At 47.5% G+C, this 16,286-nt stretch overlaps 1 protein-coding gene across 1 annotated transcript in view; it reads left to right on the top strand.

The window, feature by feature from the left end:
- The window catches only part of Tcerg1l (transcription elongation regulator 1 like), a 186,997-nt gene extending 184,784 nt beyond the window's left edge, over positions 1 to 2,213 (top strand). The window contains exon 12 of the mRNA XM_028787188.1: positions 1,332 to 2,213. Within this exon, the coding sequence (XP_028643021.1) occupies positions 1,332 to 1,488 (157 nt within the window). The 3' untranslated portion in view covers positions 1,489 to 2,213. The remainder of the gene's footprint in view (positions 1 to 1,331) is intronic.
- Positions 2,214 to 16,286: the final 14,073 nt, after the last annotated feature.

Genomic DNA, 16,286 nt, shown 5'->3' with positions numbered 1-16,286 from the left:
TCCTCCACATGGCTGAGGCACACTGGACTGTTATTTTCCCTCCTCTTCCATGATGCTTTTCTGAAGAGATTCCCCAAATGTGATCTGAGTGGGAGCAGCATTGCTTGTCAACTACGAGGCCTTAACAAACGTGCAATGCTAGCTGCAGCTGCAACCACTAGAGGAAGAAGCAGAGTTGAGGAGATGGAGAAGGAAGGACAGAAGTGAAGATGAGGGAAACCAAAGAAAGAAGCTTTCCTTTCAGAGGACATATTAAGGAAATGCCCCTGCAGGCAGAGCAGACAGCTGGCAGCTAGATGCAGAAAGAAAGGGAACAATGAGGAACCAAATCCTAGGGCCACCCTTTTAACAACCATGTCTGTATACGCGTGTCATTTGTCCATAAAAGGCTATAAGCTGCAATAATTTAACACAGTAATTGGATGTGTGGAGGAAATGTAAACTTCTCTATAAAGATAACGACCAAGAACGGCAAGAGTTTCCTGAGTGGAGAGTGATTTCCTATGCACACTGAGTGCTCAGAACCAACCATCCTCCACAGTGGGGACTCTGGGTGGCAGGCACAGCAAAGCTGTGACTGGGAGGAAGACTGGTTGGCTAATACCAGATCCTGGGCTCTTGGACCCTCCATAGCTGCCATTCCTGGTAGTTCCATGTGGGAGCTGGGCAGGTTGGGACCACTGCCTCTCCAGGTTCTGGCGTTGTTTCAAAGACCTGGAACTATTATCACCCCTTAAGATCCTATGGTTGGCAGGTCTGTCTTCACTATCAGGTAGTGCTGGACTCTATGATTTCCTCCAGAAGATCCCTGGTTTGGCAACTGGAGGTTTTCTGCAGGGAGAACCAAGAACTGCCATGGTTAGACTTTCAATGTCAGCAGAGACTAGAGAGCCAAGCTGATAGTGGTATCTCTACCCCAGATCACAAGGGTCCAGTCAAATTCCATGTTAAAGGACCCAAAAGATTGCCTCAGCACTCTCTGGGTCTCTGGCTTCCCAAAGAAGACCAGGGCTCCCAAGAAAGAGTGGGTACCAACTAGGGGAAGAAAAGATGGAAGGCTTTCTTTACTGCACAGCTCCAGTATATATGGAGCACTGTAGCAGAAGGAGGCTCAGAGAGCAGAGGCGTTCATGGCTACAGCAGCATCAGAGATAGGCCTCCCGAGGCCAGAGTGTGTAAGTGAAGTCAGGTCACAGCCCTACAGGACCCAGCCCCTCAAAGCCAGTTGGGCTGCAGAGGTCCTGTCCCTGGGACCTTGCTTGTCATACTGAGGTAAAATAGGACTCATTATCTGGGAAGATGTCTCAGAAATGTCTTTCTTTATCTTTCAGGACCACATTTAAAGAGTTTGCAGAGAAACATGGCCGGGATCAGAGGTTTCGTCTTGTTCAGAAGCGAAAGGATCAGGAACACTTTTTCAACCAGTTCATACTTATCCTAAAAAAACGGGACAAGGAAAACAGACTAAGGCTCCGGAAGATGAGATGAGTCTGTGCAAATGCAATATGACAGCAGCGGGCAGCTGAGTGCGTGCTTGGGGGGACTTAAGTGACATTGGCCGGCTGTTCTGCCCAGTTCAGGTGGCTGGGGCGCTGGATGTTCTCAGAGAATTACTGTTTCATATTGAAGCTCCCTCTTTTGTACATTGTTCCCCGTTTAATGCATTTCTAATTGCCATGAGATGTTGAGTCTTTAAGTGTTTTAATTATGCAAATTACTTGTAATATACACAAATTATAAACCCACTGCAGGTTTGTGGCAAAGCAGCAGCAGGAAATGTGGATAATCATCTCAAGGTGTTGCCTCCACTCCAAAGGACTGTCTAGAACTTCCCCGAGATTTTTGTGAATCACCCCCTTTTGTGCAGGCCTCCCGTGGTGTTCCTAGATCAAGGCCCCTTGTTTCCTGAGTAGTAGAAATGGGTTTCATTATTCATCACAGTGACAACCAGACATTTGACACCCGTGTGAATTGTGGTCACCTGCAGGTGACTTAAGAGTGACTAGCTTCTTTGAAGGTGTATCCCAGCCAGGAGAAGGGAGCCATGCTGGCTGTCAGAGGTCCTTCCTACGAAGAATTATTTTGTACAGAATCATCATATTACTATTTGAGTTATTTTTATTGTATGCCCAGAGTTTGCATGAGATTTTTCTCATCATCTTTGTATAAAAATTTTAAATTTTTTTTAACCAATAAATATTTTAAACCAGCATGTTTTCTGTCTGAGGCACGCCTCACTATCTTAGACAGCAAAAAGTGAATCAAATAAAGACTTCCAATTTCAGAAGACTGCAGACGGAGGTAAGTGCATGCCATGCTGTGTCAGTGCTAGAACAGATCCTACTTCCTGGTATGGACTGGGGCTCACCGTGGTGGAAATCTCAGCAGACTAGTTTTTCAAATTATTGAATGTTAGCTTATTTATTTCAAGGCTATGGAGTCCCTCTTCAAAGACAATGCCCTTGTTCCCTGCTGACCAATGACAGCCCCCTCACCTGCCTTCTTCGTGGTCTCACATATGTTAGACTGCACTTGGGTGTGGTAGCGTCTACATCATGCTCGCTTGATGAGCTCTGGTCCTAACATCTATGCCTTTCAACCATGCAAGTCTCTCCAGGGTGACTCATGGCCTTTGTTTAGGTTCTGCATAGCAGGGGATCTATAGCCCAGCTGGCCCTGACCTCAGAGAGGTCAGTCAGTATGCCAGTGAACAGTCATAGCTGGAGACCACCCTGTGATTTAAACAGGACTTTTTAAAGAAAGAATTGATAATACCACAGGTGTCTGGGGTTATGAGGTCCGGATCCAGGTACAAACGAATAGTGTAATGATAGATGACTGGAACAGCTATTCCCTATCTGAATAGAGGCCTTTGGCCATGGCTGTGGTACAACCTGACTAGAGAGGGTATAGCCCTGACTCAGTGAGAGATAAGCCAAGTATGGTCATGCTGGCAAGAACCTGTTGGAATTTCACCCCAGAGCCTAGGAGAACCACGCATGTGTCTGTTTCATTGGGAAAACTCTATTCCAATCTGCCTAGGCAAGGTGTCAGGGTAGGGATGTTGCTGCCACTAGGAGGTGCTGCCTTCTGAACCTTTGGGACAGGGGCTAGAGAAACAATGGAGGCCTGGGTGGGGAGGGGGTGGCTTGGAGGATGAAGCCTACATGGTCCCTGCATTTGGACAAAAGCAGTTCTTACTTCCACATGGGATAGCATCCATGTAAATGTGACTGAGGACTCATTTGCCCAGTGAGATTGGTACTTGAGCACAGAACATACCTGCAGCCTGAATGGAGTTCTTAAATGTCTCTTACCCACCCCACATAGTTAGGAATGCGACCAATGTGAGCATGCCCTGTAAAGTGGTAACAGTGGGGGCAGGGATGGGTCTGAGCACCTCTGGAAGCCATCAGTCCACTCACTCCCAGTTCTGGGCTTGCCCCTGTAAATGTGGATCACTCATCTGTACCTACACCTCTGTTGTAGTTGGACTCCTTGTCATCTGATGACAGCAGGAAAAGTACAAACTTTGGGCCCCTTTGCTCCTAGATGCCTCCGGGTCTAGAAACAGTGAAAACAGAATGGACATGGGAGGGGAAGAGAGAGCTGGTGTTGGTTATATTTCCTTCCCTGATCATCCTGGGGGCTCCAGGTCAAAACTCTCTGGGCAACTGTCACACAGTGGGAGCCTATAAGTCGAAGGCTAGCATTGCTGCCCTTTTGACACCTCATCTACTGAGAACTTTGCCATCCCCAGCTGTAACTCTGGTTCTGGTTCTGCTGTAATCACTGCTCCATTTGAACCTTATCAATGATGCTTGTTTAGGAACCATCTGCTTACTGTCAGGCCTGACCTGTGTCATCACCACTGATACCAGCACTGCTATTGTCATACACAGCAGAGTGGGTGTCACAAAGTCAGTCATATACAGAGATTGGGACTACACAATAGCATCCGAATTGCTGTCAACAGAACGTGAAGAGGGTCCTATGTTTCCAGCCTCAGTGAGGGACACAGTACAGGGCAATAACTCATAGTCACCCCTGACCTGTAAGAAAGTGGCCAGGATCTTCATCTACATATGTGGGAGCTAACAGTTTTTGTGTACATAAACATGACTATGATTCTAAGAAACTCAGAAACAGCTTCTCTATATTCATGCCCATCTGTGGATCGTTGGGCACGTATACGACGCAGATGAGTTCAGCTGTAATCAGATAGGAGCCCAGGGAGAGGGGGGTGCTCTACAGATCCACAGGCATATGCATGTCAGCGACATTTGAGTCCTCTGCCTCCATGGAGGGCTGCAGGTGTGGCTTACTTTTTGCAATCTTTAAGGCATTCCAGAAACACAGCAATCTATCGTGGCTGCTCCTCTTGCTGCTTCCTTTATGTTCTGCCAGTGTCTCGGTAATTCTAAATGCCAGTAACGTGACAAGGGGTGAGCGCCATAGTCACCTCTCTGTGTTAAATAATAAATAATCATAAATAATACATCCGCTGCCTGAGTCAATCCATCAGCTGACATCGAGTACTCCCAAAGCACAAGTGTATTGGAAGGCCAGGCAGTCTTCCTGCTGCAGCTGCTGATGCAACTTCAGAAAGTAGCTGTGGTCAGTGGCATGCCTGCCTTCCCGATCTCCATGTGGGGGGGTGTGCCTTTGACCACCCTGATTTTCTCCCAAAGCTTTCCCAAGAAATCTGCACCCACTCCTAACCTCACTGCTTCAACCCAGGCTGCTGAGTTCCCTACCCACAGTGCCCTTTCCATATCTCTACCCGACAGTTCTCAGCTTCTCACTGGTAGTGAGAGTTATCTCTTCCCTGTCACACTAGAACTTCCTGTCTAGTGCAGATGCCCCTCAAGGAACTCAACCCCTGACTCTGCTCATTCTGAATGTCCTATGTGACCACCCAAGAAGAGAGACCCTGGAACTCCTTGGCTTTGGGTAGCAGTGGTCAGAAGGGGAGCTTAGAAACCATTGGCAGACATTGCTAGGATAAACTAACTGGGGTGGACTGTTGTCCCAGCAGCCTCTGCATGGGTAGCAATGACGCATTCCTTCAGCCTAGTTCACCAAGAGCTCTGGCCTTTCTCAACATCTGCTGTTCTTTCTTTCATTCAAATGCACTGCTGTAAACAAACGCCTTGAGACAAGAACACTGTTCATTTGTGTTATTTCAAAACCTCTAAGCTTTGCTTTGTTTCTAATTTTTTTCCACCACTCAGTAAAGCATGACCTGGGTCAGAGACTCCAGATAATTCACAAAATGTCTCAGGAAAATAAACTGGTAACTTGCTGGGCTGCCCCAGTGACCCCCTCTGCAGATGCTAAGCTGGGGCAGGCAGTTCCAGTGACACTGAGCTAGTTGTGGACAATAGCCATGGTGGGTGCCAAAGGATGAGAGTGTCCAAACTCCTTAGGAGAGCAGGATTGGAGGCAAATAGCTTGCTGAAATTTTGCAGGTTTGTGTCATATGATATAATCCTTCTCTGTTGGGACTCTGGCTCCAAAGCCTTTAAGTCCTATGAGGTGAGGATGGCCTGGAACCCACCACTGAGGACTGAGTGAGGCAAGAGACAGGAGTATGGGGCATGATAGCTGTGTGAAGAGCACTTGCCAGCCAATTGGTGGTTGATCTGTGGGTCATTTATTTATCATTTAATCTGGTGCTCATGTGGCTGTCAAGGGAAACGTGTGGAGTCCATTTCCTTCCATCGTGTGGGTCCTGGGGAATGAACTGAGGTTCTCAGGCTTGATGATATAGCTGTCACCTGTTGAGCCACCTCACCTGCTGCCTCCATGTTCTGAGACACAATATTGAAAACTTGAACTGTAAAACATGACCTTGTGGTCATAAAGTAATCTGAGAGCTCTGGAGATACAGGTATGACAAGGGGTTTTGGTCTTCCTGAGGCCATGGAGCTTCTCAAAGGAGAGAGCTAAGCAGTTTCCCCTCCCTTTCTCTCACCCAGGTTAGTATATATAGACACAAAGTCAGGTATGTCCCCTGTTAGTCCCTTGACCCAGGGTGGGATCTTGACCTGTTCCATCAGTAGAAATTGGGAGAGGTCTCGCTAGCCAGGTCATCTTGGCTTGAGGACACCTTTCTTGGGCTTCTTGAAGAACTATCTGTTAAGAGGGAGCTCCAGCTAGGGGAAGACTATGGGTTATGTTCCAGATAAGCAACATCAGTAGTTGAGGAAGGAAGCGAACCTTCGGATGACTCAGCTTACCAGCCTGTGAGAGGGACAGATGACACCCATGGAGCAGACCTCAGCCCACCCAGATCAGGCCCCACAGATGAACAAATGCTACAGTTACTGTAAGCTGCTATGTCTCCAGATTATTGACTGGCATCCCTGTGGCTGGCTACTCCTGCTTCAAATGATATGACTCTGGGTCCAAAAATGACCAATGTAGCAATCAACAGTTGACTGGCAAATGCCTCTCAAGGATGCTTGATGCTCTTGCCCCTAGCCTAAATCAGTTCTGTCCACAGTCCTCACAATGTGTTCCAGACCATGTTCCTTTCATGGGACTCTAAGGCTTGAGAATCAGAGCCCCACTTACATCACTTGCTCCCAAAACTATTTGACTATTGGTCTTCAAGCTACCACCTTCCTGACCTCTCGTCTCTGAGGGACTAGAATCTTTAAGGACCTTGAGTTTCCGAGGACTCTTTCTGGCTGTCCCTTGTTTCCTGTGAACCTCCACTTAATCCATTTTGTCTTCTCTGCAGAAATTGGACCAGGCACCAGGGGAAAGATCTCAGGAGTTTTATATAACTCAAAGGCTGTCTGGAAGGTCAGTCCCTTGGCGCACAGTTTGAAGTTACAGCTTATCATGGCAGGAAAGACATGGTGGCAGGGGCGGGAAGCAGATGCTCGAATTACATCTGCAGTCTGCAGTGAGGAAGCAGAGCAAGGCGAACACTGGGACCAAGCTCACTCTCTGTTATAAGACCCCAGCCTATGCTGAGTGCCACAGACAGAATGAGTTTCTCATTAGAGTTTAAGTGTTTCTGAAAAAACCCTAATAGACACATCCATGGATGTGTTTCAATGGTGACTTAAAATCCAGTCAAACTGATTGTGGAGATTAGCTACCACAGCCTCTCCTGGTGAGCAAATCCTCTTGCTGAAATCTCTTATGGCAGGAGAGACCTGGGAGCCCTCTCTGGCTTTGTGAACAGGGCATCAACCCATAGTAGAGCCTTCTATCCCATCACCCATCACCATGGGGGGTGGATTTACATATAAACTTGGAAGAGTCAGAAATTCAGACCAAAGCAAATGTCACTATCTATTTGCAATGAGTGTCATAGAGAGACCAACAGCTGAGGTGGGTGGGTGTGGCACAGAGGGTTGTGCTATGTGACAGGTGTCACAGGCCTTTCCTGGATGGATATAGGAGCTGAGGAACACTTAGGTTGTACAAACAGAAGGGCAAAGACTTAGCCTTCCAGGACCACAAGTAAGGAGAAAGGCTGGGAGTACAAAGACCAGAAAGCTGAGAACATAGCCTTTACCCAGGCCAGTCCTTCCCTAGGGTTGTCTTGCAAGGGCAGTAACATTGCACTGTCCACGTGGCTGCAGTGTGCCAATCTCTGTGTTAACTGGCTTGAGTGGTGACTCACATTGCAGACAGAATAATAGTTCTAGCAAGGGACCAGTGGTTTCTGATCCCTGATGAGGACCCCTGGGTCAGGGATTCTGCTTGTCCGAGCTTCTGTATCACCATCTGCAGGTGTCTTGTGTGGCTTCTGGGGTAACAATGAGCACTGAATGTTAACTTGCCTGATGTGTCAGTCATTTTCAGTGCTAATCTTCCTTCAGGGCATAGAGAAGAACAGCTCCAGGGAGACTTTTCCCACTGCCCTGCAGAGGTGAGCCCCTGGAAGACCTCTGGTCACCTCAGCCATACATACATTGTAGTCCTGCCAGGTGCTCAGCTGAAGGCCTGATTCCTGGTCCTGGTGACACAGGCATGCTGCACTCCCTGCTGCCCCTGGTTCTTGGAATTTTGTTCCCTATAAGCTCATCAGGCTTGATGCACAACTGTGTGTCTTCCTTGTTCCCTTCCTCCTTGCCCCTCTTTCTTCTTTCCAACATCCCTCCCTTTCTCCCTCCCTTTCTCTTCATCTATCTCTTCTTTCTTTCCCCACTTCCTTTCTGAAGAAGAATAAGTTTCTTAAAGCTAAAAAGCTAACGATGACTATACAGCAATCTCTTTCTAGAGGAGAGGAAGGGCCTCCTGAGGTGATGCTCAGACAAGACAGTAGAATGGATGATACACCCTGTAGTTGTAATTTGGTCATGGACAGCAGCTGAGGTCTGGCATACCTCATAACCTCTGTTAGCCATTTAGATAGCAGTGATTCACTCTGCTGACAGTTGCCCATTTTTCCTCCATTTTTCCAAACTCTGCCTGTCCATCCTCATTGGCTTTCTTTGGGAACAGGACTACCTATGGGATTGTCATTTACTCATACAGGATGACAGTTATTCTTAGCAGTGACCTCGAACAACTCACCTCTGAGCTATGACCTGTAAGCTTGTTTCACATTTAACTTGGGGAGCAGTCCTGGAGCATTTTCACATCTGGCTCCTTCCATACTGCAGGACCAGCTACCAACCTCTGAGGTATCAGTGGTCTCTTAAGTGACTGAATGAGTGGATCGTCTAGCAGCATGAAACACCAGCCAGAAACAGGCACATAAGTCCATTTCTGCTCTGATAAACCTCGGAGGAGCAGTAGGGGAGATGTTTGTGTGGTAACAACTCCACTGTTCATCTGCCACCTAGGCTCTTGTTTTCTGAGACAGACTATTCAGGCTGCATGTGGGTTTGCAGTGCTGGTGACACTTTCCTCAAATGATGAATTACTTCCATCCTGGTCACCTCATCCAACGCTCTCACCCTCCTATGACCTCGGTTTGCAAACCACAAATGAAAACAGCTGCTGTCCTGCTCCAGAGGCTTCGGTCCTCCACACATAAAAGTTTGTAATCAAATGACTTTGCCAACTCATTGCTGTCAGAGCCTCAAGCAGACAATTTGCTCTGGGCGCTGATGGGATAACCCACAAACGGAGATTGTGTTGAAATGGAGCGCTCTTGTGAGTGAGCAGTCGAATTACAGCTTCATCTGCCTTCTGCCGAGCCCTCAAGCCACCTGCTCAGGCACATGGCCATGAGGTACCCACGGCACTCCATCCTGACTCTCCCAGTTCCACCCTTTGAAGGCCAACTGCAATGCTGGGAATCTTCTCCTGATCTCTGGGATTTGAAGGATGCTTGGGAGAGTTAGAAAGGGGGTGCCAAATTTTCTACACCAGCATATTGGCCATAAACAACATTGGTGTCATATTTTGTACAGCTCTTCCAGGTCTTGGCATGACTTAGGAAAGCCAAACAGTCTCAAGAATGGCAAGAAGGTCTCATGAGTTCAGGTTAACAGTTGGCGCCCAGCTCTCTGGCTGTTGCCCCCTCAGATCTTGGGGGACAAGACTCCTTCTTTGAGCATCCCACCAGTTCTCACTACATATATTCTAAATACCTTCCTTCAGCTGAGTGCCTTTCCCCCACGAGCCCACCACCTACCAGAAGCTTTGTATCAGCAGGTCTGTGTTCACACAGCTCCCATGCCTCCCACAGGTAAGCTACAATTTGTAAGGGTTTGTCAGCTCTGTGCCTACTCAACTCCGCCTGAGAGTCTCTGAAGGACTCTGCCTAGGGAATTCTTATAGTCCTCATAAAGTCCCCAAATACTGAGGTGACCCAACTTATGGGGAGATCTTAATTACAGGGTTTAGCAGGCCACCTGGCAGAAACTAGCCCATCTGGAGACAGGTGGCCAGATGACTTTGGGAGAGGGAACCTTGCCATTTGCTGCTTTTATACTTTTAGCATAGTTGGAATGGGAAGGAAAATAGACAGTCAACTGTGGCCAGATGTCTTCTAGTGTATGGCAAACATCTTTGCACCTACTTCATCTTCTCTATTCCTTAGACTTCTAGACCTTGACTATATTACAGCCTCATGCTGGTCCCTCCTGTTCCAGGAGGTAGGTAGCAGGCATGTACACTCTCATAAGGACTCGATGGGAGATGCTCACCTGCAGGTACTCTGTAGGCCTGCCAGGCTAGAGGACACTTGGGGAAGCTCCTAGATTAAGAAGAGACTTCTCCCTGGCCTTGCGTGTTCAATATCTCACCTTATGCACAAATCCCTTCCCCTCAGTCTGAATACTCTCTTCTCTTGAGCTTCCCCAGCCTCCTGACCAGAGAGTTGGGAACAAGGCTCTGATTTGTCCATGAGCTCAGCAGCCTCCTGGGCAGCACTGCAGACACAGTGTGCTACACACACAGACACCTGCCACTGCTGGGCCTTCAGACATGCTCATCAATAGCCATATCTACTGCACAGCAACCTACATAAGCCCACGCCTTTTCCCCACTGCCAATGTCTAATGTAGTCCAAACCATATGACATTATTTTTTAAGAAAATCCTTCTGTAGTTCTCTAGTTTTTGCCTCTGGGTTTCTGTGGCCTTTTCTGAACTGTTGCATGGCTCAGGAGGTGTGTGTGTGTGTGTGTGTGTGTGTGTGTGTATCTGCCTCTCTGTGTGCCTCTGTGTGTGCCTGTATATGTATGTGCCTCTGTGTGACTCTGTGTACATGTGTGTGTGCGTGTGTGTGTGTGTGTATGTGTATCTGCCTCTGTGTGTGCCTCTGTGTGTGCCTGTGTATGTGTGTGACTCTGTGTGACTCTGTGTACGTGTGTATGTGTGTGTGATTCTGTATGTGTGCCACAAGTTCCAGAAGCTAATTAGACACAGGTTCAAAGGCCACCCTACACTGTCCCTTCTGCCTACTGCTACATCCTGTCCCTCTTTGTCGTAACTGAAACCCACCTGTAAACCTGCTCCCCAGTCATCCTAACAAATCAGTGTGGCCAGAGGATAGGGGAAAAGTAAGATCTCAAGATCAACATTTAAAGAAGCCTGTAGACAGAGAAAGACTAGAAGCCCTTCAGCACCTGGGCTTCTTACAACAAACTGAGCATGCTTGAGAAAAGTTTGTGGCATACAAACGTGGGAGAGTGGTGCTGTGTAAATGTCATATCAGTTGTGTGCCTTGTGGCCCAGCATTTCAGGGCTTTTCCTTCAGCTCGTTAGACCACTCTTGCTCTCAGGGTTGCGCTCCATTTCCTAATAAATGCTCTCTCTTTCTAACCACATTTCTCCTGTCTAATTCTTTGCCCCGAGACAGGAGACCACAGGTACTTCTGCAGGGTCTTCCAGGTTCGGTTCCACTCCCACAACACCAAGAATAGATGGAGACGGAGTTAGGGGGTTGAAGTGTTCCTTTCAGGGGAGAAGATGTTTTTCATGCAATGTTTCATTCTAGAATGGCACACACACACACATGTACACACACACACACACACACACACACACACACACATTCTGCTGCCAAATCCTTAAGGATGTCCTCTTGCACTGTGCAACCTCAAGTGTGATGCTGACCCTCCAAGGCTTGATGGCAGTTTCTGAAGATGACAATGTCGTAACAAACCAGCAGTGTGCCGGGAGGGTGAATTTTTCTCCATTAAAGCTAAAACCGGAATATGATGGGTGAGTGTGTGTGTGTGTGTGTGTGGTGTGTGTCTGTGTGTGTGTGTGTGACAGCCCGAGGTTTCAGAAGACTCCTCACTTCTTGCACCCCTCAGATTGTAGCACCCACATCTCTGGGCCTTCAGGCACTCCTACCCAGATCCTTAACCTCCCTTCAGTGCAGGGCTCCCGGGGGAAGTGGCCTGGCCCCTGTGATCATCCTTTGGTGGGATCCTGTCTCCTGGAGTGTGTAGAAGTCAAGGAAATGAGAACAAATGGGATGATGACTCCCGTGAGAGGACAGATTGCTCCTTGGAGCATTCTGAGCGAGGTAGTGTGGGCTCCAGTGGGGATTTCCCTTGATTCATCTCCACGTCCATTGGAGACGAATCTCTCCATTTTAGTCCTCTAATTCTGCCATGAAGTCGCAAAATGTGGGCGTCCCATATGCTCTTTACGATAAATCACCCCTGGCAAAGTGTGCTGAGGAATGAATCAATTTAACTGCCGCTCTGACATCCTCTGCTTCTCCGGTGCCCACATCTAATAACAAAGTCAGGGCTCTGCGCCCCTCCTCCCCTTCCTGCTGCCCCTCCCCTCCCTCTCTTGGACTAACAGCATTGAAATACTTTGTTGATTCAAAGGCACTTGCAAAGAGAAGAAGGTCTCTTCTTATCCATTAGCAGACCTATGCTTAAAAGGAAGGATCTTGAGAATTCATCACCCAGATGAGAAGCAAGCACACTGCGTGATCCACCTTCTGGCTGCACTCCCAGCCACAGCTCCTTGCCATGGCATCCAGTTCTTACCTGCTCGGGTGGGACTCCTCTCAGGACAGGCTCTGTAGACTGCAAAGGGACAGTTGTTCCAAACTGTTCTTCCCCAGGGTCAGAGAGAACTCTTGGCAGCACATTTTCACTACACTAAATTTCAGCTAAATCACAGGCCCAGGACCATAATGGGAAGACATAAAAGAGGCCCACAAAACACTCTGAATTTTTAGATTTTATTTAGGATATAAAAGAAATATTTATTACCGTCCTACACATAATAAATAGTTCTTCCAGTTTGCACCCTCCCTGCAGCCTACCCCGTATTTTAGAGTGGAAATGGTTTCTACAAGCCCTAGCCTCCCTCCTCTGCATGCCTTCACCAAGCCCGTGGAAGCAAATGAAGTTCTGCCCTTGCTCACCAGCCTCAGCAGTAAATTGTTTCTTGTGCTGATTCATTTAGTCTCTGCTTCTTGGCCAGGCTGAAATCTTGCAACGACTTGGAAAGTCAAGACAGCAAATCTAGGGCTGACATCTGAAGAGTGCTGGTCCTTGAGGGGCTCCTTGGCTGTTTGAACTCCACGTCTCCACCTTAACTCCAGCTGCAGATAGCAAAGTGCCTAAGTCTTGCCCTACCCTTGGAGAACTCCTAGAGTGGGAAAGAGAAGTGGGCATGGACCACCCCAACCAGATGTCTTATTGCAGAGGAGAGCTGTGGGTCGGTGGAAGCTGTGTCCCTGCTCTATCCATGTCAGGTGACTCCCTGCTCCCAGTATCAAGAAGGCCTCACATAGACACAGAAGCATCAAATGACAGCCCCACCTTATAATTGAGTCACAGAGAGGCAATGAGCCCTCAGGCTGATTCTAGAGCATGCGCAGGATGACTTGAAGACTTGGGTGTCCAGCACAGCTTCATTGTCCTGGGGCAGCTGGTAAGAGATGAAACTCATTAGGGAACTTTTCGTGGCTATGCTAAGAGGTATCCACCTACAGACATCAGCTTCCCAGTACCCACAGTACCTGGGAATCTTTTTTTGCAAGCTCCTTTGAGGCTCAGAAGAAATAGCTTGTAAGGGCCACTCATGTGCATCTTCTGGGGTCCCATGGGCCAGAGAGAGCAGGGCTAGGTGGGCAAGCTCTTGAAACATTGGCAGCCCAGCTTTCTTCCACTAGTAGATAGTCTCATGTAATAGAAGCCACAGAGGGGTCACATATGAAGCCTCTGGACCATAATGTGCTCCAGTCCCATTGAATGCTACTGGCATGATGGAAGATAGGCCATCCTTGTTATCTGCACCCAGGGAAGGAGTCTCTGCCCCAGCTTCCTTGGGTATGGATTCAGTGATGGGCTTAGGGAGCTGGTCTGGACAGGCAAGGGAATCAGCATCCAGAGACCTATCTGGGACCTGGGATGATCTCAGCTCTGCTCTGTGATTGCTGAGCTTAATTGCCCCTGCAGAGGTATTACTATAATCCTACCTTCTTATTTTTCAGGCTGAGATAGGATGGAGAATATATAACCTGATTATGCACCATATAATGTATTAAGCCAGCAAGGCCTTAAAATTAAAACATTTAAAAAGGACTATCTAGGGAGGTAGTTAAAATCCATTTAAATCTTTATCAAATAATGAAAATATCTTCAGAAAAAAACATCAGCCTCTTAGCTACATGTTCACCTCTAGGAATGCTTGTGTTTTTAATATGTGTCTAAAGGCAGATTTACAGGGAAGCCTTCTAAAGATTTAAAGGTCTTCTTGGCTACATGTTGCGTAAGGAGGCTGGGTGGAAGGTGAATTCCTTAAGGTATCTTGAACCTTGCATGAGGTTTGGGGGCTGTGGAGCAAAAAGGGCATCCTGGAGCTGGAGGAAAGATGATGCTCTGCTGGCCCTTGGCCCGTTCCTTTTCTTTGAGATATTTGTCTCTATTTTGTAAGCAGCATCAGTTGGGGCAGCCTGAGCCACGTCTATCCTCCAAGTCTGGGAATTTAGAATATGTCATTTCTAAGCCATGTTTTGCTTTGATGATGACCGCCTAGTAGGTCCTCTGCAGACAGCACTATGTTTAAAGTGTTATCCCAGGACTTCCATAGAAAATTTGTGACATCTGATGCCATTTCAGTCACCACAGCCTGACCTGGTCAGATAGCCTTGACTCCATCTCTAGGTGACCCTTCTCATCTGTTCCTGCCTGTAGAGTCCCAATCCAGGGCTTTGCTCTGCTTTTCACAGTAATATAGACAGCATTAACCAGAAATGCATGTGGACATGTGGACTGAGAGTCTGGGCAATACTGGACACTGAGAGGTCCAGAGAGACAAGTTTGTGGGTGTGCACCTGGGATACAGGGTCTTGTCTCAGTGGAAACTTGGGCCTATGTCAGTATGCTTTGAGCACTCCTCTTCTCAAAGCATAGGTGCTAAAAGGAAGGGTTGTGTGTGTGAGTGACAAGAGTTAACACACTGAACACTAGTGGAGAAGCAAGCAAGACGGGTGAGCGTTTACATGTATATGAGTTGACATGGGTGGAACAAGTTTGCCTCGTGTGGAATTTACCCATAGCTGAGTTCAGGATTGCCTCACAAGTAACAGCTGTTTCCCAGTGTGAATGAAGGCACAATTTCATTTATCCCAACACTGTTTCTAATTTTTCCCACTCTGGAAAATGCAGGTGTTTGATAATTAGGGTCTCAGAAACTTGAATCATGCAATATCTTTTTGAAATATTTATCTTATTTTACTATAAAAAGCATTTTTCAAATGAGCATGTAAACCAAAAACATCTTGGGGCTGTTATATAGACAGAGCGCTGAGACTGTGCAGTGGTATGAGCAGTATTTGGTGGTGTGAGCGTTATTCTGTAGTGTGAGCGTTATTCTGTAGTGTGAGCATTATTTGTGGTGTGAGCAGTACTCAGCTGTGTGAGCATTATTCTGTAGTGTGAGCATTATTTGTGGTATGGGCAGTACTCAGCTGTGTGAACAGTGTTCGGTGGTCTGAGCAACATGGCAACATTTCTGAGGAGTGCTTCTCAGGTTGGGGAAGTTCTGAAGGACCTCTAACAGGGTTTGAGAACCAGCCACAGTCAGGACAGGAAGGACTCTCTGATGGTGGAGCCAGGACTGATGTGACTGGAGTGCTTCCTTCATGTGGCCCATGAAGCTGTGTTCACCTCGAATGCATCTTCCTAATGAACTGTGGGTGCAGCCCAGTCCTGAACTGGGTGGGTACCCTTTGGGGTGAGAGGTGGGGTCTGTCTCTCCAACTAAATGTTTACTTACTTTTCACAAAAATGATTCCGAAAACCACGAAGGCTGGCACTGGGTAAATGCCTTGGTGGGTAAGAGTGCTTGTTCTACAAAAACGAGGACCTGAGGTTTAAATAAATCCTCAGGACCAGTTATGAAAACTGCCCATAGCCTCATGTGTCTGTAACCCCAGCATCGCAAGGTCAGAGCAGATTGTGAGAGCTCACTGGCAAGCCAGACCAGTCTAAACCACAAATATTCAGTTCAGTGAGAGAACCTGTCTCAGGGCAATAAGGCAGACCACAGTAGAAGAAAACACCCAACTTCTGCACGTACACACATGGGTTCATGTACCCATACATCTACATAGGTACATTATCCACTCCTCTACACACACACAGAGGCAGACAGGCACATGTACTCACACTCCCAGGTACCCCGACACACTCGAACTCACAGGCACACACACACAGGTACACACCCACAGTGTCTCAGTGAGTTCTACCACAAAACTAAAGTAGGTTGTCTCAGCCCTGATCTACCTTCCTTTCGTTTTATTGCTATTCAGTCTGCATCTCAACCAGACACATGCTTCCTGTTGTTATGGGAATCTCACATTAAAAGAACACTCAGACACGGTCT

The sequence above is a fragment of the Grammomys surdaster genome, unplaced genomic scaffold (genome assembly GCF_004785775.1).
Source record: "Grammomys surdaster isolate TR1022 unplaced genomic scaffold, NIH_TR_1.0 125612, whole genome shotgun sequence".
Taxonomy (NCBI): domain Eukaryota; kingdom Metazoa; phylum Chordata; class Mammalia; order Rodentia; family Muridae; genus Grammomys; species Grammomys surdaster.
This window is presented reverse-complemented; position numbering and strand designations above follow the sequence as displayed.